The following is a 20,923-nucleotide window of genomic DNA, read 5'->3' on the forward strand; positions in this document are numbered from 1 at the left end:
TGCTCTTCTACTGCTGCAAAAACAGGACGTCTTTAAGAAACACTACAATAGAATACAGGTGAGCATAGCACACAGTTGTAGCTAAAATTTCAAAAATGCATACAGTGAACAACCAAATGATCAAAGCTGCATGTAACTACAGGGAGTGCAGAATTATTAGGCAAATGAGTATTTTGTCCACATCATCCTCTTCATGCATGTTGTCTTACTCCAAGCTGTATAGGCTCGAAAGCCTACTACCAATTAAGCATATTAGGTGATGTGCATCCCTGTAATGAGAAGGGGTGTGGTCTAATGACATCAACACCCTATATCAGGTGTGCATAATTATTAGGCAACGTCCTTTCCTTTGGCAAAATGGGTCAAAAGAAGGACTTGACAGGCACAGAAAAGTCAAAAATAGTGAGATATCTTGCAGAGGGATGCAGCAGTCTCAAAATTGCAAAGCTTCTGAAGCGTGATCATCGAACAATCGAGCGTTTCATTCAAAATAGTCAACAGGGTCGCAAGAAGCGTGTGGAAAAACCAAGGCGCAAAATAACTGCCCATGAACTGAGAAAAGTCAAGCATGCAGCTGCCAAGATGCCACTTGCCACCAGTTTGGCCATATTTCAGAGCTGCAACATCACTGGAGTGCCCAAAAGCACAAGGTGTGCAATACTCAGAGACATGGCCAAGGTAAGATAGGCTGAAAGAGGACCACCACTGAACAAGACACACAAGCTGAAACGTCAAGACTGGGCCAAGAAATATCTCAAGACTGATTTTTCTAAGGTTTTATGGACTGATGAAATGAAAGTGAGTCTTGATGGGCCAGATGGATGGGCCCGTGGCTGGATTGGTAAAGGGCAGAGAGCTCCAGTCCGACTCAGACGCCAGCAAGGTGGAGGTGGAGTACTGGTTTGGGCTGGTATCATCAAAGATGAGCTTGTGGGGCCTTTTCGGGTTGAGGATGGAGTCAAGCTCAACTCCCAGTCCTACTGCCAGTTTCTGGAAGACACCTTCTTCAAGCAGTGGTACAGGAAGAAGTCTGCATCCTTCAAGAAAAACATGATTTCCATGCAGGACAATGCTCCATCACACGCGTCCAAGTACTCCACAGCGTGGCTGGCAAGAAAGGGTATAAAAGAAGAAAAACTAATGACATGGCCACCTTGTTCACCTGATCTGAACCCCATTGAGAACCTGTGGTCCATCATCAAATGTGAGATTTACAAGGAGGGAAAACAGTACACCTCTCTGAACAGTGTCTGGGAGGCTGTGGTTGCTGCTGCACGCAATGTTGATGGTGAACAGATCAAAACACTGACAGAATCCATGGATGGCAGGCTTTTGAGTGTCCTTGCAAAGAAAGGTGGCTATATTGGTCGCTGATTTGTTTTTGTTTTGTTTTTGAATGTCAGAAATGTATATTTGTGAATGTGGAGATGTTATATTGGTTTCACTGGTAAAAATAAATAATTGAAATGGGTATATATTTGTTTTTTGTTAAGTTGCCTAATAATTATGCACAGTAATAGTCACCTGCACACACAGATATCCCCCTAAAATAGCTAAAACTAAAAACAAACTAAAAACTACTTCCAAAAACATTCAGCTTTGATATTAATGAGTTTTTTGGGTTCATTGAGAACATGGTTGTTGTTCAATAATAAAATTATTCCTCAAAAATACAACTTGCCTAATAATTCTGCACTCCCTGTAGGAGTATAAAACATCCTGGAATTGTGTTTAAATTCCACACAGATTTTTTAAAATGACTAAAATCGACAAAAACCCATTTTATTGTCAACTGAAAAATTCAGTTCATCCCTTTTGTGTGATTGCAAAAATGCTCCAACATGCATCTATCTCATTTCAGCTGATGTTGAGCGAGAACACTAGAGTGCGTGCCAAGATTCAGAGTGTCTTTGAACAGCTGGCCATGCCACATGTAGCTAAGGTAAGTGGACCGACCCTCGGCTACCAAAACTAGCAATTGGGACATGGAATGTCACCTCTCTCATGGAGAAGGAGCCTGAGTTAGTGTGTGAGTGTTGAGAGGTAGCGGCTAGATATGGTGGATGTGAATGGCTTGGGCTCTGGAACTAGTCTCCTGGAGACGCGCCCTTGGTGCGAGGTGGCCGGCTGGGATTGGGAATCCTAGAGTGATTGACCGAACAGTAAAGGACAGTCAGGCACAGGTTAAAGTCCAAAAAAGTGTTTTTTATTTAACCCAAAAAATGAACTTTGGTAAAAATAAAAAAAATCAACATCTTGGGCAAGAGATCAAAGCAACTGAGCTTGACTCAAAGTTAGTTTTTGTCCCTACCCTCACATGTGGTCATGAGCTTTGGGTAGTGGAGGAGGTGACTGGGGAGAGGGAGGTCTCAGCTTCTCTACTTAGGCTGCTGCCCCAAGACCCAGCCCCGGATAAGGGTAAGAAAATGGATGGATGGATGTGTCTGTGAAGGTTCTCAGTCATCGTAGTCTAAGGATGGATGGTTTCCCTCTGTTCTTTATCATGTCGATGTCAAATCCTTCATGTTGTGCGCGCTCCAGTTAGCTAAATTATGTTTGCCAGTGCTAGCTAATAAAGCTTTGTTTTGATTTTATATTTCTCTGCAAAGTCCTGCATTTCAGTCCAACCCAGCATCCCATGATCGAGCGTCATGTGATTACATAAAAGTTCAAAATAGGACTCATTTTATTTGATTTCATTTGATTTTATGTTTTTATTTTCAGTTGTCTCTAGTAAGTCAGAAGAACACACAAAAAAATGTTAGATCCTTTTTTATTGTTGCTTGGTTTCGTCATGAATCTTTTCTAAGCATTAAACTGGTGACAGGTATGAGACTGACTGTCACAGCAGGTTGCTTACAAAGTGCATCACCATCATCATACCATACATGACTTACTTGACAGGTGGATGAGGCTATACAACCGGGTTTGACCTCCCTCAACTGGACATCTCTGAATATTGACAAGTATCTCGACCGCATCGACAAAGTGTTGGGTAAGCAAAAAATGTTGTTTAGCTGATCTTGAGTTGCTGATGGACAGAGTGAATGACCTGGTGGAGTTTAGAATAGAAGCAGTACTGCAGGAGATGAGCATATCCAACCTGTGTGTCCTGCCAGAGGATGAGCCTGTGACCTGTGAGGAGTTTGTTCAAACCACCAGGGTAAACGAAGACAAATAAAATAAAAGTATCCGCTGGGTTATTGTTGCTCTACTAAGTCTGTGTAACTATGCAGACATCTGAAAGATGCTATCAATATTTATTAAGTGGTTTTGGTAATTCTCACACATTTAAAATACTTTTTTCTGTATTTAAACATTATTTCTTATTCTAAAGATTAATGACATTGAACTGAACTGTATATCTGCATGTGTCTAGGACCTTTGCATAAGACAAGCCCAGAAAGTGAACATGAAGAGCTCACTGGTGGAGGAGGCAGCTAATGAACTGATCAACATGCTGCTAGAGTTTGACCACAATCAGAGAGAGGAGGTGGAGAAGTTTGAGGAAGAAAGCTGCACAGAGAGCAAGACCATAGACCACAATGACAGTGAAGGTATGCTGACAGTTTCCTTTCACGATCAAACACAATACAGTGTGATAATTATGATTCAATGCTGTAAGAGACAAGTTAAAAAAGGCAGTTCAAAGGTTTTTAAAGGAAAGGGGATTACCTTTTTTAGGACCTTGTTGTTTTTACTTTTATTATAATGCTGATTTATTCAAGGTGAAGTGTTGCTGAAGGTGTTCGTATTGACTGTAAACGTGTCACCTTCTTAGGTGATGACGAGCGTCTCTTCTCCAGAAACACGCTGCTACGTTCTGCTAGTGTTGGTCCTTCTTCTCCGTTGGTGAGGAGGAAGAAGAAGAGGGACTTGATGGAAGTGATGGAGCAGGAAGCCCAGGAGCTGCTGTCCTACTTCAACCACCGTAATGTGGATGCCTTGCTCAAAGTGACACGCAACACCCTTGAGATGTTGCGCAAGCGCATACATACGTCCTCGCTCATACACTTCTCTGGTGCGTCTTGTTTAATTGTTTGCTATATTTCTGTAAAGGCCTAAAATATTTAAAATAAGCTCATAAAATGTCTATTCCAATACTTTATGTGTGTTACCCTTCTCTCCCTCTGAAGCTGCAAGTGACCCAACCAGCCATGGCAAAAGCAGCGATCACCATGCAATCTTCAGAGTAAACATGACCCTTTCCATCCCTAACATTGTCATGGTTCCAGCTTTGGAGGAGGTTCAACAGGCTCTAAACCGCGCTGTAGAGTGTGTAGTCAGTGTCAGCAAAGGAGTCAGCCAGTGGAGCAAAGAAAGGATATCTAAGGTGAATAAAGGAAAAATCAATTTGTGACATTTAGCTTGATAACTGTAATAAACTGTTAGAACTGCTCTTTTTAAACTAATATTGTCGTGGTCCAGCAGTGTACTAAATAAACCCGGAGGTTTTACATTCCCCTTTCCAGAGACAAATGAATGAAAGGCGAATGGCAGCACTGAAACAAGACAGCTCTGAGAGCGAAACAGAGGACGGAGCAACAACATACAGAAGCTTGGCTGGTAATAGAGAACATTATCACTTTCATAGCTTAACCTCAGACCTTCAACAGCTCCCAACTGTGTCAGCTCACTCATTTTTAAAATTTTAAGATTTGCTGTTTTCAGCATACAATTACAACTCGATTTTACAGCTCAGCAGAGCAAGCAAATATCTGACCAGGGGCAGAAACACATAATATTGCTTGGGGAGGAAAATATTCAAGAATTTCATATTTAATGCAAATTAAATACATATTTAATTAGAAAGCGGCAGGGATAATCAATTTCCACTATGAAAAGCACATTTTACTTTTAGAAATTATATATACAGAGAGAGAAAAACTAAATGGAAGTAATTCCATTATTAACATGTTCTCTTGTAAAAAGACCTGTAACATATAATTATTTTAAAAGCCCAGAAGTTAATATTTGGAAGAATAATGTCCATCATTTCTGCTCAATGTGTTTTCTGTGAAATTCTGTCATTTTCAGATGGCAGTACCTCAGACATGTCAGCTTCTATGATCCAGGCCATCCCGTTCCAAGCCAGAAATTACTACAAGAGTGTGTCTGAGAACAAGGAAATAGCCAAGCTAATCTCTGTACTTAGCACCTCTATCACCTCCAGTAAAAAGGTACATGGCACTTAATTAAGCTATTTTTTATATGAAACTAATCCAAACTTAGCTGTCTTTTATTAAATCATGCCATACACTTTTTATATTTCTTTATCCCACATTTACAACAGATATTTTCATCTATATTTCTGTATATTTAATGAATATAAATGTCTTTTATTTTTCTATAAGTGCACTTCATTTCATATTCTCCTGTTGATATTAATGTGCAGGAAGTGGTGACCGCTCTACATCACTTTAGCCGTTACCATCACATCTGGAGGAAAGACCGTGAAGAGACCATGAGGAAGTACGTTGAAATGTATGGTTTCTATATAAATCTGCTTATCTGACATCGCACTAGTGCTATTTTTGTTTGTGTTTTGAACAGATTTATCGAGGGGAGTCCCTTGTTATCGGAGTTTGAGAGCCAGATTCTTTTCTATCGAGATCTAGAGCTGGAAGTAAACTCTGAACCAGAGTATATTGCTGTAGGAGCCTTGGCGCTATTCACAGGTCTTATTAAGTTACAAATTTAAAACCGGCATGAATGAGATTTTTGAGATTTTCAGCAAGTTAAATGATGCTCTCTGCATGCTCATATTACTTCCTGCCAGCACCCTTAAAGATGTCCCTCTCTGCTGAAATCAAGAATTGGATGGTGGACTACGGACTTTACTGTAACAGGAAATGTCGCTCAGAGATGGAGCACATTTTTGCTTTTGTAGATGAAGCAGGAAAGAAACTGAATCGACAGATCAAAGACCTGGATGATATTCGTATTGCCATGGCCGCACTGAAGGAGATCAGAGAGCACCAGATATCTATTGATTTTCAAGTTGGGCCCATAGAGGTAAACCACAGCATCACATATTTATCGAAGCTCTTTTTATACACACAAATACACACAGTGGGAAAGAGACATTTTTAGCTGTTTGACTTTATGAGTCTGTACAAGAAGCTCAGAAAGAAATAATTACACATTTGCACATTCTAGTTTTTGTCAGGTGGAAGACTTAGTATCTTATTTTTCCTCACAGGAGTCCTATGCCATGCTCCATAAGTATGAACTGTCAGTGGCTAAAGAGGAGGCTGAAAAAGTGGATACTCTGCGCTACACTTGGGAAAAGCTCTTGTCCCGGAGCACAGAGGTGCAGAACGAGCTGGTCGCCTTGCAGCCAAACTTCAGAGAAGAACTGGTCAGCAATGTGGAGACCTTTCTGGAAGACTGCCAACACTTTTATCAAGATTATGAAAAGGTAAAGTATCTATGGCTGTTTGCTCTGTTTCAATTAAACTTTTTATTTTAATTCAACAAATAAATGCTCAGTTAATTACAGTTAAGGTTAGTTTTAATAATAGCTACTAAAATGACACTTTTCCCTCTCTGTTTAAGGATGGTCCCATGGTTGTGGGACTTGCACCCCAAGATGCCAGTGACCGGCTGATCATGTTCCAGGTTGGTTAGTGATTAATTATTTTGTCTCTCTGTCAGTTAGTAAATATTTAGATCCTGCATTGACCTGATGCCTCAGAAAAGTAGTTACTTGAAACTGATGTTAAAAGAGCTATTATATTTTTATTATTATTATTACTATTATTATACTGTTACAGTTTCTATTTCATGGTTAGCAAAAGACAGATTTTTTATTCTGTATAAATTATACTCAGATAATTGCAAATGTTTTACCTCAAATGTGTAATGTTTTAAAGTCCATCAGAGCGTAAGCTGTACCTAATCGTAGCTCTTCTCCTCTTCAGAATCGATTTGACAACCTGTTCAGGAAGTACATCACTTACACGGGAGGCGAAGAGCTCTTTGGACTTCCTGTTACCCAGCATCCTCAGCTATTGGAGATTAGGAAGCAACTGGCTCTGCTGCAGAAGTTGTACGGCCTTTACAACAATGTCATCGATACAGGTAATGGCTACTATGATATCCTCTGGGCTGACATCTGCATCGAGAAGATTAATAATGAGCTGCTCGACTTTCAGACGAGGTTTGGCAATTTATTTGTTTGTTTTTTATTCAAGCAACTGTTGAACTCTTTTAACTGTAGATGTAGTAACATGAGCTTAAAATATGTTAATGAAGAAGGAGACGTTTTCAGGAAAGAAGCTGAACTGGAAACAAACAAAACTGACTATGTGAGAAAATAACCTTCTCATACTGTGTAATCAAGCCCTCTCATTACTGCAGGAATTGGTGACATCACAAAGAGAAAAAAAAAAAAGCAGAATTAAATTAAATGATTTTCATTAGTCCATCCATAAACATCACTCTTATTTTCAGGCATTAAAGAAACTGCTTCCTCTCACTTGCTACAATATGGAAACTTGTTTCGAGATGTTATAATTTCGAAATACTAACCCAAAAGTTTTACATAACAACAAAAAAAGTTGTTTTTTTTTCCAGTGGCAGAAACAAAGCTTCCTGTTCTTCATCAACACTGCATTAATATTTCAGTCTCACAATGCAAAGCTAATCTTTGCCCTTTATGTGGTCACATTTGTCCAGCATGTGTCAAATAGACACTGAAGGGGAAAGAGGCTAATAGGCTACAGGCTAGTTTATTTTACCTAAAGAAATTAAGAACAAGTTTTAATATAGCTGGAAGGGATTACTTGACAATGAAAATCTAGATAAACATTAGAAGCAGTCAGAAGGAAAATATAGAGCTATAGTCAGAGCTGAAGAAGAGAGGATATTTGTTTCCTCTGGCAGAAATGTCAGCTATCTGTTGTGGAGGTGTTGATTTGGTTGAGTGAAGCTATGAACAGACACTGATGCATGAACTTTTGCTCTGTGCTAGTAAGGAAGGATACTCAACAAGTTGTCCAATCCAATGACTCTTGTAGCGTTAATACCAAACTTGAAGTGTGTTGTAATACTTTTCCTTTAACAAACAAAATGTCAACTATACATCTAATCTAGTTCATGTCAACTTTACTTGACTTCAGCAAAGCTAAAGTGTAGTTTAGAAAGAAGACAATAAATATGAGTTTGACTGTCACGTCCTGTGAACTACCAGGTGTCGAAAACTGCCTCGTGCTCTGAAAGAGTGGCAGGCCTTTCAGGATCTGAAGAAAACGATTGATGAATTCAGTGAGTGCTGCCCCCTGCTGGAACTCATGACTAACAAAGCAATGATGGCCCGGCACTGGAAGAGGATAACGGAGGTTAGTGAAACATGGCCACTGGTGTAGCACTGCAACTGAATGTTATTGACTGAAATCAAGTCATCACCAGAACCTAATGATAATGATAATAGCTGTAATTTGTCCTGTTTTGTATCCAGGTGACTGGCCATACCTTTGAGGTGGAAACTGATACATTCAAGCTGCGTAACATAATGGAGGCTCCTCTACTCAAGTATAAAGAAGAGATTGATGTACAAACGAATCATTAGCTGCTAATTCAATGTGTTTTCTTTTTTATTTGATATAATAAATTCCAAATAAAATACAAGTTTGGAAAATTGTTTGGAGGAAATGAAAACATTTAAAAAGTTTAAAGAGTAATATATTGAATTAACTGATAGGTGGTCCTGTTCAGTGCAAACACCAATCCTGTTTTTTCAGTGCATATGCATCTGTTTGCCATCAGCATTTTTATTGCTAACATTTAAAAACATTTGGGGGGCGGGATTCTTGTGCAGGATATCTGCATCAGTGCTGTGAAAGAGCGTGATATTGAACAAAAGCTGAAGCAAGTGATCGCTGAGTGGGACAACAAGACTTTTACATTTGCCAGTTTTAAGACCCGTGGGGAGTTGCTGCTGAGAGGAGACAGCACATCAGAGATCATTGCCAGCATGGAGGATAGCCTAATGATCTTGGGATCCCTTATGAGCAACCGGTACGGCAGTGTTGAGTGTCATTATCATTAGTGTCGGTAGTGATGATCTTCTTCCACAGCTGTGGGAAATCTAGACATTAGACGAGCCACACACAGGTGTGCGTCCCTAAGTAAGGCGAACGTGAAGATTTACCTTCTTTTTCAGGTACAACACCCCATTTAAAGCCCAGATTCAGAAGTGGGTTCAGAATCTCTCCAACACCACTGATATTATCGAGCACTGGATGACTGTCCAGAACCTGTGGATCTATCTGGAGGCTGTGTTTGTGGGTGGAGATATCGCCAAACAGTTGCCTAAGGTGAACAACATTTCAGGATGTGATTCATATTGGTTATCAGGCTTAAACATGGACTCCAAATGCAGTTTAAAAGGCAATTTCAGTTTAAAAGGCAAACAAGTGAACTGAACTGAAATTACTCATTTGCAGTTACACAATTTACATAAAAAAATTCTATCTTTACATCATTATCAGATTTCTGGACAATATTCTGGGTGTTTAGGTGCAGTAGTGCATTAATGTGCCAGGCGTTGAGTTTCTTTTATTTTCATTTTCAAAAATTATATTTCAGTCTCTTGAGCAAAATAAATCACTGGTCCAGGCAATGTTTTCAGGCCACAGTGTTTTGACATTTAAAAGAAGAAGAAATAATAGTGAAATGTTGCCTTTGTAAGATTGTTTTACGAGCTTAATTCTAAAATCAGCGCCAAACAGCGTCCAAGCATTTAAAAGAAATAACCAAATACAAAATAAAATAATAAAACAGTCAAACAGTGATCATGAGATAATTGACTAACTCAATCTTTTTAGGAAGCAAAGCGTTTCTCTAACATTGATAAGTCATGGGTGAAGATCATGATGCGAGCCCATGAAATGCCCAATGTGGTACAGTCATGCGTGGGGGATGAGACCATGGGACAGCTGCTTCCACATCTCCTCGAACAGCTGGAGATCTGTCAGAAGTCTCTAACAGGGTGAGTAGAAAAAACTTAAAACACCACCATGGCCCTTATTTTTAGGTTCTAATGAACTTAACCACCAAAAGAAAGGTAGAAGATTTTAAACGATAATCAGTAGTGAGGGTAAGTGAAGTGACTGATTTCCTTTTTTATGCTGTACAGTTAACTATCTGGTTTATTGTATTGTCTGTCAGATGATACTTTGTATTGATTTTTTTAAAATTATGTGGTCAAACAGTTATCTGGAGAAGAAGCGTCTGCTGTTTCCTCGTTTCTTCTTTGTCTCTGATCCTGCCCTGCTGGAGATCCTGGGCCAGGCCTCTGACTCCCACACCATCCAGGCCCACCTTCTCAATGTCTTTGACAATATCAAGTGTGTCCAGTTTCATGAAAAGGTGGATTATGTTCTTTTTTTGTTGTTTATCTTAAACACTTAACCTTCTGAAAAATATGTGATTGTAACATGAAAGTAATAAAATATAATAGCTGCTTTAATGTCAAATTGAATGAACTAATCAGAGTAATGTAGAATTTGAAAAATATACTTTTTATAAGAAAAATAACTTCATCATTGTAGTTATAATAATCGATCTAATCAGTGTTGCCTTTCACAGATATATGACCGCATTCTGGCCGTGTCATCACGCGAGGGAGAGACTGTGGAGCTGGATCGTCCCGTCACAGCTGAAGGGAACGTGGAGGTGTGGCTCAATGCTCTGCTGAAAGAATCCCAGAGGTCTTTGCACCTTGTGATCAGACAAGCTGCTCTGGCTATCCAGGACTCTGGCTTCCAGCTAATTGACTTCCTCAACTCCTTCCCATCTCAAGTAAGTCATTGTCCAAATCCAGGAACTAATCCGCAAACGTTTTAAAACATTGATTCGACCACAACTGGCTATCCTTGTGGAGCAAGGACGGCGCTGCTCAAAAACAGAAACCTGTGTAGCCTAAAGAGGCAATCTACTATGAACATTGTAATAAACTCCAAAATAAATTCTAAAGAAAGTTGGGATGCTCCAAAATGTAAGTTAAAATAGGATGCAATGATTCGCAAGTCTTATAAACCCATATAATAAATCTAGCAAATGTTTAAAACTGAGAAAACTATTTTGAGATAAAATATTGGCTCATTTTGAATTTAATGACTACAACGACAGCCAACAAGAGCAAAGAAAAAAAGACAACTCGGGGACTGTGAGGATGAGAAATTAGAAAGCAGGATGAAGCAGGATGAAGCAGTCTTACACAGCGATCATCACATCTGTAACTAACAGGCGATATGAATGACAGAAAGAAAAGGAAAGAGGATCAGACAGAGTGAGGGAGACAGCAGTCCAACAACAAGAAGTGTCTTAGTAACAGACACAGAGGGTAAAATATGAGAAGAGACAAGGAGGGAAAAAAAGATGAGGAGAGACAAGGAGGAGATGTGAGAGGACAGCACTAGGGAGGGAGTTACCATCTAACATCAGACAGCAGCTCTCCAAAAAAGTGGCATGCTGGCCTTATGGCTAGAGGCGCCAAGACAGCTCTGCTTTTCCATCATTTTCTCATGCTGTCTTTCTTCTTTGTTTTGCTTGCTATCATTGTCCTACCTCCTCGCTGCCACCACATCACGTTAAAAAAGGGAAAGGTGCAAGTGGTCCTAAATTGTGGCAAAAAAGATGTTGGGATGAAAAAAGTAAATCTGGTTACGGAGTGGTCAGAATTAATCTGTATCTGCTGAAGGAGAGAAAATATGTCAGTATCCCAGCTTTACCATGATTTTTACCCCGAGGTCAGTCATTGTAATGAAGATGGAGACCAGTGACCAGAGGGCTAGGTCCTGTTGTCAGTCATCCTGATTGCTGATGTGTCCTTGAGCAAATCGCTGAATCCCCATCAGCTTCAGGGGCAGGGTTCTAAAGCTTAATCCTTGAACCTTGTGGAGAATGAGATCACGTTCATTTGTGGTCATTTTGAGTATGGATATTATTAGCTTATGAATTTATGAAATGATTCATGATTTATGAAATTAGATTGTTATTATGTTTGTGTGTCTACAATTGGACAGGTGTTACATCACTTTAGCCCAAGCTCTTGGTATGAGTATGGGTGGAGCACCTGCTGGTCCAGCTGGAACAGGTATGAAAATTAGTCACACAGTATCTATCTATTTTTTGGAAATTACATTGAATCAAAAAGAAAATGCAACATTTTATAGGAATGAAAACCTAGAACTGGTATGCAAAACTTATGATTTCGGAATGGGACAGACATGTTAAAAAGCTGTTCCAAGGTTTGCCAAGTGTTAAAGTAATTGAATTTAACCATTTTAAATATAGATAATTTACCCTTCTAGACTCTATACAACTCAGGTCATTTAAATGAAGAATCAAACAACACAGCTATCTCAGTCGGGAACGGCTTCATTACAGAGTTAGCTTTGATAGTTTCTATTATGAGATCATTTGTTGTCAGGTTTTCTATCAGCATACAAATGGTTGCATTTCAGTTTAGGCTGTGAAAATGTTGCCTTTTGTTATCAGGAAAGACCGAGACCATAAAAGACATGGGTCGCTGTTTGGGAAAGTACGTTGTGGTCTTCAACTGCTCTGACCAGATGGACTTCAGAGGCTTGGGGAGAATATTTAAAGGTGAGAATCACTAAGTAAAGTCATGCTATAAGTGTCATGATAGACTGTGTGGCAAGCAGGAAGTACGTACCAATTGCAGAACTCATGAGACAGAATCAACTTAAAGAGGCAGCGTTTATTGCTGGGAGGCTTTACATAAAGATTAAACTTCACAAAAAACAAACCAAAACCCCAAACTAGAAAACTCGAAACTAAACTGGACACTTGAGTCTAAAAACTAAGAAGCACAAACTAGGAAAACAAACCAGGACTGGGAACTAGAATTTCCTCAGGAATTCGGAGGGGAAAAAACAGACAGCATGGTGAGGGTACGACATGACACAGAGCAAGGAAAACACAGGACTGGAGCAATCAAGGAACGGGAGACAGGAGGGAAACACAGCTCGGGGAGAAATCAGAGCTAACGAGACAAGGTGAAGCAAAACCAGACACACTGGAAGCACAACAGGCACAGAGACACAGACTTGACACTGAACATAGGGACACGGGAACAAGAACTAGAAATCACAGAGCAACAAACTAGAGAGCTAGAAATACTGAGACAGAAACCAAAACACTAACAGTGATAACCATGATGAACTCAAAGATCAAAAACACAACAAAACTCAAAACACTGGGTCACCGACCCAGGACCGTGACAATAAATATATACCCAGAAAGAAGTTTAAGGGTTTGAGTTATCAGGTTATAGGCCTGTGGGGTTTTTTTTTTGCTAATAAATCATAACAATACAGATAAAAAAAAACAACAATCACACAATATGTAATGTCAGATATCTTATTTGTTTGCAGCGGACGGACCATAGCTCTGTGTTTATGTGATTTACCAGGTCTGGCTCAGTCTGGTTCGTGGGGCTGTTTTGACGAGTTCAACCGCATCGACCTCCCAGTTCTTTCTGTGGCAGCCCAGCAGATCGCGATAGTTCTCACCTGCAAGAAGGAACGTCGCAAAAATTTTGTCTTCACAGATGGAGACAATGTGGACATGAACCCAGAGTTTGGCATCTTCCTTACCATGGTTAGTGATGGAAGTAGAACAAGACTGCTAATATCTATTTGACTGGTCAGAGGAAATATCTAAAGGAGGCAGTTCTTAACATCAGTAAATGACACCTTAGTTAACAGAATGAATATTGAAGTGTATGAACTGTATCTGTTTCAGATGGTGCCTGGACATGCTGTGCATGCATGGACATCAATATTTACTCTTGGCTGTTAGATTTATCGCATAATGATTCCTTTTTTTTTAAAGCAAAATTTTTAATCTTGAAAACTGAAATGAATCACAAATAACACTAAAATGGAATTGAACTCTAACATGTAATATTTTATAAGTCAGTTTTTGAATTAAACTTTGGGCTCTGCCTGCTATTTCATGTGATTTATTTCTTAGAGTAATAGTTAAATCGCTTTATCTCCTTGCCTCATTTGCTGTCCTGAGGCAAGTCATTAAACATAACAGTGGAATAATTCCTCCCTGTGGCGAGAGGGGTCAGAGATCATTTTCCTCTTTTTTATTCTGTGTGTGTGTGTGTGTGTGTGTGTGTGTGTGTGTGTGTGTGTGTGTGTACATTAGTATAGACAAGCTTTGTGAAACAGGCTGTGTCTGTAGGCTGTGTCTGCTGAAGTTGAAGGATAGCGTTTGTGATGAAGATGAACTACATTCCAGTATAAACTTCATCCATTTAGTTTCATTGTTGTTGCATTCTAGTCTGTCATCTAAATCAGCGGTCTCCAACCTTTTTTGCGCCACGGACCGGTTTATGCCCAACAATATTTTCACGGACCGGCCTTTAAGGTGTCGCGGAAAAATACAACAAAATAAAACTAGTACCGCTACTGAAAAATAGAAGAGTTATTCATAACACACGTGAAAAGACCCAGGAAAACTGAGTTAACGATAAAAACGATAACAAAATAACGCAGAAAACCGATAAAAACCCTGAAAACCATACATTTCACACCTGAGCCTCAACTCTCGCGGCCCGGTACCAAACGACTCATGGACCGGTACCGGTCCGAGGCCCGGGGACCACTGATCTAAATTTCTAATGCAGTAGAATGGGCAATGTAGCATTTACTCCTAATTATCATTAAATGTTTTATTTCTGTTTTACTCCATTAATATCTTTTTTTTTTGTTATTCTCCATGTAATCAGAATCCAGGTTATGCAGGTCGTCAGGAGCTTCCTGAAAACCTGAAGATCAACTTCCGCTCCGTGGCCATGATGGTTCCAGACCGTCAAATCATTATTAGGGTAAAACTGGCCAGTTGTGGGTTTATCGACAACATGGAGCTTGCACGCAAATTCTTCACGCTTTACAAGCTGTGCGAGGAGCAACTGTCCAAGCAGGTATAAAAATTGAAGATCTTCCTTTTAACCTTGCAGTAACAAGTGGAAAGTGGTAGAACTTGCACTGAGTGTGGGAGCATAAACAAGCTGCAGCTAAAAATGCATAAAAAGTCTTACTGACACACAGGCTGCTGAAAATAGAGTGTGATGCTTGTAGGAATGGGGTCAGAAAAGGAGTTAGTTTGGAGGAGGTATCATTGTCACATGACTTAACAACAAGGTTGCACGGGTTTCCATTAATGTAAATGAAACTAAAATGATATTTATGAATGTTCAGGTTCACTATGATTTTGGCCTGCGCAACATTCTGTCAGTTCTGCGAACTCTGGGAGCAGCCAAGCGAGCCAACCCCAGTGATACAGAGTCTACCATTGTCATGAGGGTTCTAAGGGACATGAACCTTTCAAAACTGGTAAGTCTACAATGTACACAATAGGGCATCAAAAAGATAACCATGCTGATATTTCATGTTTTCACTGGGTTTTGCAAATTTGTGTGCACATGCGTTTAGATCGATGAGGATGAGCCACTTTTTCTGAGCTTGATTGAAGACCTCTTCCCGGGCATCCAACTTGACAAAGCGGGCTACCCTGAACTAGAAGCTGCCATTGACAAACAGGTAGGAGAGTTTGGAGAATGGATTTATCTGTTATTGACGAGGAGAGTGAAAATCCACAGTAACACCAAGTTTGCAAGATGGGGGGAACAGGAAGGGGAAACAATGGAAAGAGGCAGAAAGAGAAATGCGAAGGCTGAGTAAGACGGTCCAAAAGCCTAATGGAGAGTGAGGCCGCCGTATTTGTCATGTCAGACCTCAGGACAGGACATCGAGAAGGATACAAATAGTGGCATTTATTATTTGTAAAGGACCTAACCCGAGGACTTGTGAAAAACAGTGCAGGAAGGGAGAGATGCAATTAAAAGTTGGAACTTTTAGATTTTATGCTGTTTTGTTGCTGATCAGTTAAGCAAGTGCATTTGATAGTATTAGTTTAGTTTTTCATATATTGCTTCTGCATTTTGGCTTCATTTTTTTAATTTAAAAAAAAAAGATGTTTTGATGTGTGAAACCTTAAAATTGACTGAAGGTGTGCTTTCTTTTTACCACGACTGTATACTAAGTTATTATACTTGTAAATACAGTAAAAGCATTATTGTTACAAAAATAGCTGGAATTGTAACTACTTTGTTTCTTCAGGTGGAGGATGCAGGCCTAATCAACCATCCTCCTTGGAAGCTAAAGGTCATCCAGCTGTACGAGACTCAAAGAGTCCGACATGGCATGATGGCCCTGGGGCCCAGTGGGGCTGGAAAGACAACTTGTATACACACGCTTATGAAAGCTATGACAGGTAGGATTTAGTGTATTTTGTCGCATGTGAGCTTAAAGAAAAAGACACCAACTTGTGGTAAGCTTGTTTTGAATCTATTGTACTGTAGACACGAATATGTGAACAGAATAACCGAAGAAATATACTCATACTGGGACAAGATATCTATTTAATTTATGGGGTATCTTATTAAATCTACATATTTTTAGGGTAATATTGTTACTTTTGTGACCTTGTCATGTGTTTAATATAATTATTGCTCCATTAAAGTATTATATTATCCATTATATTAACTTTAGGAAAACAGAACATGTTTCTGCTAATATCTAATTTTCTTCCAGAATGTGGTCATTCTCACAGAGAGATGCGCATGAACCCCAAAGCCATTACTGCACCTCAGATGTTTGGCAGACTAGATGTGGCCACAAATGACTGGACTGATGGCATCTTCTCTACACTGTGGAGGAAAACACTGAGAGCAAAGAAAGGTCCAAAAAGTTTCTTATTGTGCACATATGTCACACTTGGGTATTAATAAAGCAAAAAATCATTGGTAAACATTGTTTTCCATGAGAACTTTGACAAACCAGTTCAAGTAGGTTATTGCAATTAAGTATTAATACGTTGGGACAACGTTGGAAGGTTCAAAGGAAACAAAGCTCTGTTTAATCTTCCTATTTAGTTCTAAGCTTACACGGATAATTAAAAATGTCTGCGGGCAATTGCGTATGCATTCCATGTTTGCTTTTATGCGTCTAAGTACACATCTCATCTATTAATTACTTGTTCTGATGGTGTTTTGCATATCTATGAGTGGGGTGTTCTCTGCGTATTTGCATTATTTTCCTGCTGCTACTTCCTGTTCATTTGCAGAGCTTGCTACTTTGGACAGAGTGAATTCCAGTGTAGAAAAGTAGATGTGGCAATGTGACAGGGCAGCAGCTCCTGGGTCAAGTAGATATTCCTCAAAGAAAAGAAGTACTTTGTGAAAACAGCTGTGTGCTGTCCACGCTCATTGTGTTTTAACTGATGCAGAAACAGCCTTGTGTGTATCATCTGGTAACTTCTGTGTAAAACACGTGCTCATGTAGTAGTCATATTCAAAGGAACTGATTTCTCAGCATTTAGAGTGTAAACCACATTCAAACAGCAGCTTTATCGTGCGATATTGCCTGAACGTCAGACAACGTCAGCCTTTTGCTTGTTTCAGACGCAATTTGTCTTTTGTGTTTCTGTTTTTGGATGTTTTCCAACTGGGAGGAGAGCGAGGAGAAACGGATTTCTTTGTTCATATTTAAAATTCCACAAAATAAATGACTCAGTTGTTGTTTTTCTTGCAAACTGATAGCTCATGATTGCTGGTTAGCCAAGAAAACATTTTGAACTCTTTTGTCTGCACTAAATTCATATTCAGAAATGTAGCTCATTTTTGCTTGAGGGTGACAGCACAAGGTCTTCATACCACCTCATTTTCGTAATCATGTAAACAAACACTTTGTTTCCCTCACAGGAGAGCACATCTGGATAGTGCTGGATGGGCCAGTTGACGCCATCTGGATTGAAAACCTAAATTCAGTTTTGGATGACAACAGAACTCTTACACTCGCAAATGGAGACCAAATACCAATGGCTCCCAACTGCAAGGTGGTATTTGAGCCGCATAACATCGACAATGCCTCTCCAGCCACCGTCTCACGCAATGGCATGGTGTTCATGAGCTCCTCTGTGCTCACCTGGATCCCCATACTAGAGGTGAAAAACCGGTTGTAATTATTTTTGTTTCATTTCGTAAAAGTTTGAAATCAAGGTATATTAAGGCAATATTTACTTGTGAATCATATAATTTAAAACCTGTGCACTGCATGTAGTTTTGACTAAATAGAGTCATGCTGTTGCTGCTTCTAGGGCTGGTTGAAGAAACGGTCCCCACATGAGGCAGAGATACTGAGAAAGCTCTTCTCTTCGTCTTTCTCCGAGCTCTACCGCTTCTGCGTGCAGTCACTAGAGTTCAAAATGGACATGCTAGAGGCCTTTGTAATCATGCAATGCATAAACATGCTACAGGGACTCATACCACCTAAGGTGAGGTATTCCCATCCACTGGACATGCACACGAACAGCAGCTAATGAATATTTCATTGATAAGTGACTCTTGAAGTAGAAGTGGAAATTTATAGTGAGACCAACTTGTATTTATGTTTTCAAAACCTTTTTAAGCACATTTATACCCATTATACAGACTGGGACTCATAGTTTTGTCCATATATTTTGTATGTTCAGTTTCATAGACTTGGCCTAACTTATGAAGTGCTCATCTCCTTTTTGGGTTCTTTTAATGATCCCTGAATTTCCTCATCTTAAAATGGATATCAATTTACAGGAGCAGTGTGGCGATTTATCCAGAGAGTTTTTGGAGCGGCTTTATGTCTTTGCACTAATGTGGAGCGCTGGGGCCGTACTTGAACTGGATGATCGGAGGAAGATGGAAATCTGGCTTAGAGGAAACAAGAGTATTCATCTAAACTTGCCAGACATTCCTCCTGACAGTGAGGACACCATGTTTGACTACTATGTCACAGCAGATGGTAAGCATGGCTTCATTAACTTTCAGTCAGATGGCGTTGTTTAGTTACTGGGTAGGCAGAGACATTATGTCTCATGTTGTACTTATGGAAAGTACATATGTGTATATAAAATTATTTTTAGTGATAAACTAAATTAATATCCTTGGATTAATATTATTTTGAATTTTTTTTTTCATATTTTGTGTTGATCTCTACAACAAGCTTTATCTTATTAAAATTTAATTAAATATTTTTCCAGGTCATTGGGTCCATTGGAACACCAGAGTGGAGGAATACATTTATCCATCTGAATTCACACCAGAGTACAGCTCAATTTTGGTCCCCAATGTGGACAACGTTAGAACAGACTTCCTAACCCAGACTATTGCAAAGCAAGGCAAGGTATGGTTACCAGTTAGAGTAATTTCCATCATCAGCAAACACTAGTGACCCGCTTCCAGTGACAGCCTACACGCGCATGCTTTAACGCGTAGTGTTAAACTGCCTTCTCCATGTTTGATAGACAATGTGATGATGTTCCACATACTTTTCTTTTCCCATCATTCTGGCACAAGCAATCTTAGTTTTAGTTTTTGGATAATTGTGCAAGGCTCTTTTTAGCTGTTTTCTGTTTTCAAAGTCTAATCTGACCTTCCTGTTCTTGAGTGTTTTGTGTCTTTTCTAAATCCTCTATAGTATTTATTTATTGTCATTGTCAAGAACAATGAAATTGCGTTTGGGGCTTCCATACAACCCAAAAAAAAGAAGAAAATAATAAATACCCCTTAAAACCCAAGTGTACATATTTAACCCAGTGTGACTCCAATGCAATAAGACAATCCTTAGCAATAATGTTCGTAGAAATTCAGACAAAGACCTGAGAAACATGACAAAATACAACAGTGCAACCCATTCAATATTATTGTACTGTGAGATATGATATCAGATATGATAGTTATCTGTTTAAGAAAGAGGGGGGGGGGGGGCAGGAGGGGGAAGAGAATAAAGATATGATGCACCAATGCAGACCAGTTCATTGCTATTAAGAAGTTGGATATGGTTATTGTCCGTGAGAGGGGGGCAGAGAGTTCAGGAGCCTCACAGCCTGTGGATACAGGCTGTTGGCCAGTCTGGATGTTCTGGCCTGTATAGACCTGTACCTTCTCCCTGAGGGCAGCAGATGGAAAAGGTGGCGCGCAGGGTGATGTTGGTCCCGCAGGATACTGTGCACCCTCCTCAGACAGCGAGTGGGGAAGATATTACTGATCTCTGGCAGACTTGTTCCAATAATTCTGCCAGCTTCTTTCACCACCCGCTGGAGTGCTTGCTGATCGGCCTTGGTGCAGCTGGGGAACCACACTAGAAATCCATACGTCAGAACGCTGCTGATGGCACAGTTGTAGAAGTTCAACATCAGAGATCTGGGAATGTGTGCGCTCCGCAGTCTCCTCAGGTAGTAGAGGTGCTGTTGGGCCTTCCGTACAACTGAGGTGATATGGTTGCCCCAGGACAGGTCCTCGGTCACAGTTACCCCCAAGAATTTAAAACTGCTCACCCTCTCCACCGCCTCACTGCCAATGAAGAGAGGCAGATGGTTGTTATGACCCCTCTTCCGGAAATCTACAATGATCTCCTTGGTCTTTTTGGTGTTTAAGACCAAGTTATTGTCGTGGCACCATGACTCTAGTTGTTGCACCTCTGTCCTATAGTTTGTCTCATCATTGTTGGATATAAGTCCGAGCACTGTAGTGTCATCTGCAAACTTAACAATGAGATTGGACGCGCAGGAGGAAATACAGTCATGGGTGAAGAGAGTGTATAGCAGAGGGCTCAGAACACACCCCTGAGGGGCACCGGTGTTGACCACAAGGGTGGAAGAGGTGTTCTTACCCACTCTGACACTCTGTCTACGGTTAGTGAGGAAGTCCACAATCCAGTTGCACAGAGAGGAGTTAAGTCCCAGTTGGTGGAGTTTGGGACGGAGTTTGTATGGCCGGATGGTATTAAAAGCCGAGCTGTAGTCTACAAAGAGGAGCCGTGCATAGGTGTTCCTGTGTTCC

General features: G+C 40.0%; 1 protein-coding gene across 1 annotated transcript in view; it reads left to right on the plus strand.

The window, feature by feature from the left end:
• Window positions 1-6,612: 6,612 nt before the first annotated feature.
• LOC145432362 (dynein axonemal heavy chain 5-like) overlaps window positions 6,613-20,923 on the plus strand; it is a 58,959-nt gene continuing 44,648 nt past the window's right edge. Inside the window, exons 1-21 of the mRNA XM_080309145.1 lie at window positions 6,613-6,621; window positions 6,924-7,162; window positions 8,195-8,342; window positions 8,462-8,554; window positions 8,822-9,021; window positions 9,167-9,320; window positions 9,831-9,994; window positions 10,218-10,374; window positions 10,594-10,806; window positions 11,998-12,103; window positions 12,508-12,615; window positions 13,445-13,632; window positions 14,774-14,968; window positions 15,246-15,380; window positions 15,480-15,587; window positions 16,167-16,320; window positions 16,641-16,787; window positions 17,810-18,051; window positions 18,205-18,381; window positions 18,680-18,884; window positions 19,123-19,265. Coding sequence (XP_080165271.1) covers window positions 6,613-6,621; window positions 6,924-7,162; window positions 8,195-8,342; window positions 8,462-8,554; window positions 8,822-9,021; window positions 9,167-9,320; window positions 9,831-9,994; window positions 10,218-10,374; window positions 10,594-10,806; window positions 11,998-12,103; window positions 12,508-12,615; window positions 13,445-13,632; window positions 14,774-14,968; window positions 15,246-15,380; window positions 15,480-15,587; window positions 16,167-16,320; window positions 16,641-16,787; window positions 17,810-18,051; window positions 18,205-18,381; window positions 18,680-18,884; window positions 19,123-19,265 — 3,285 coding nt within the window. The remainder of the gene's footprint in view (window positions 6,622-6,923; window positions 7,163-8,194; window positions 8,343-8,461; window positions 8,555-8,821; window positions 9,022-9,166; window positions 9,321-9,830; window positions 9,995-10,217; window positions 10,375-10,593; window positions 10,807-11,997; window positions 12,104-12,507; window positions 12,616-13,444; window positions 13,633-14,773; window positions 14,969-15,245; window positions 15,381-15,479; window positions 15,588-16,166; window positions 16,321-16,640; window positions 16,788-17,809; window positions 18,052-18,204; window positions 18,382-18,679; window positions 18,885-19,122; window positions 19,266-20,923) is intronic.

The sequence above is a fragment of the Astatotilapia calliptera genome, chromosome 12 (assembly GCF_964374335.1).
Source record: "Astatotilapia calliptera chromosome 12, fAstCal68.1, whole genome shotgun sequence".
NCBI classification, from domain to species: Eukaryota; Metazoa; Chordata; class Actinopteri; order Cichliformes; family Cichlidae; genus Astatotilapia; species Astatotilapia calliptera.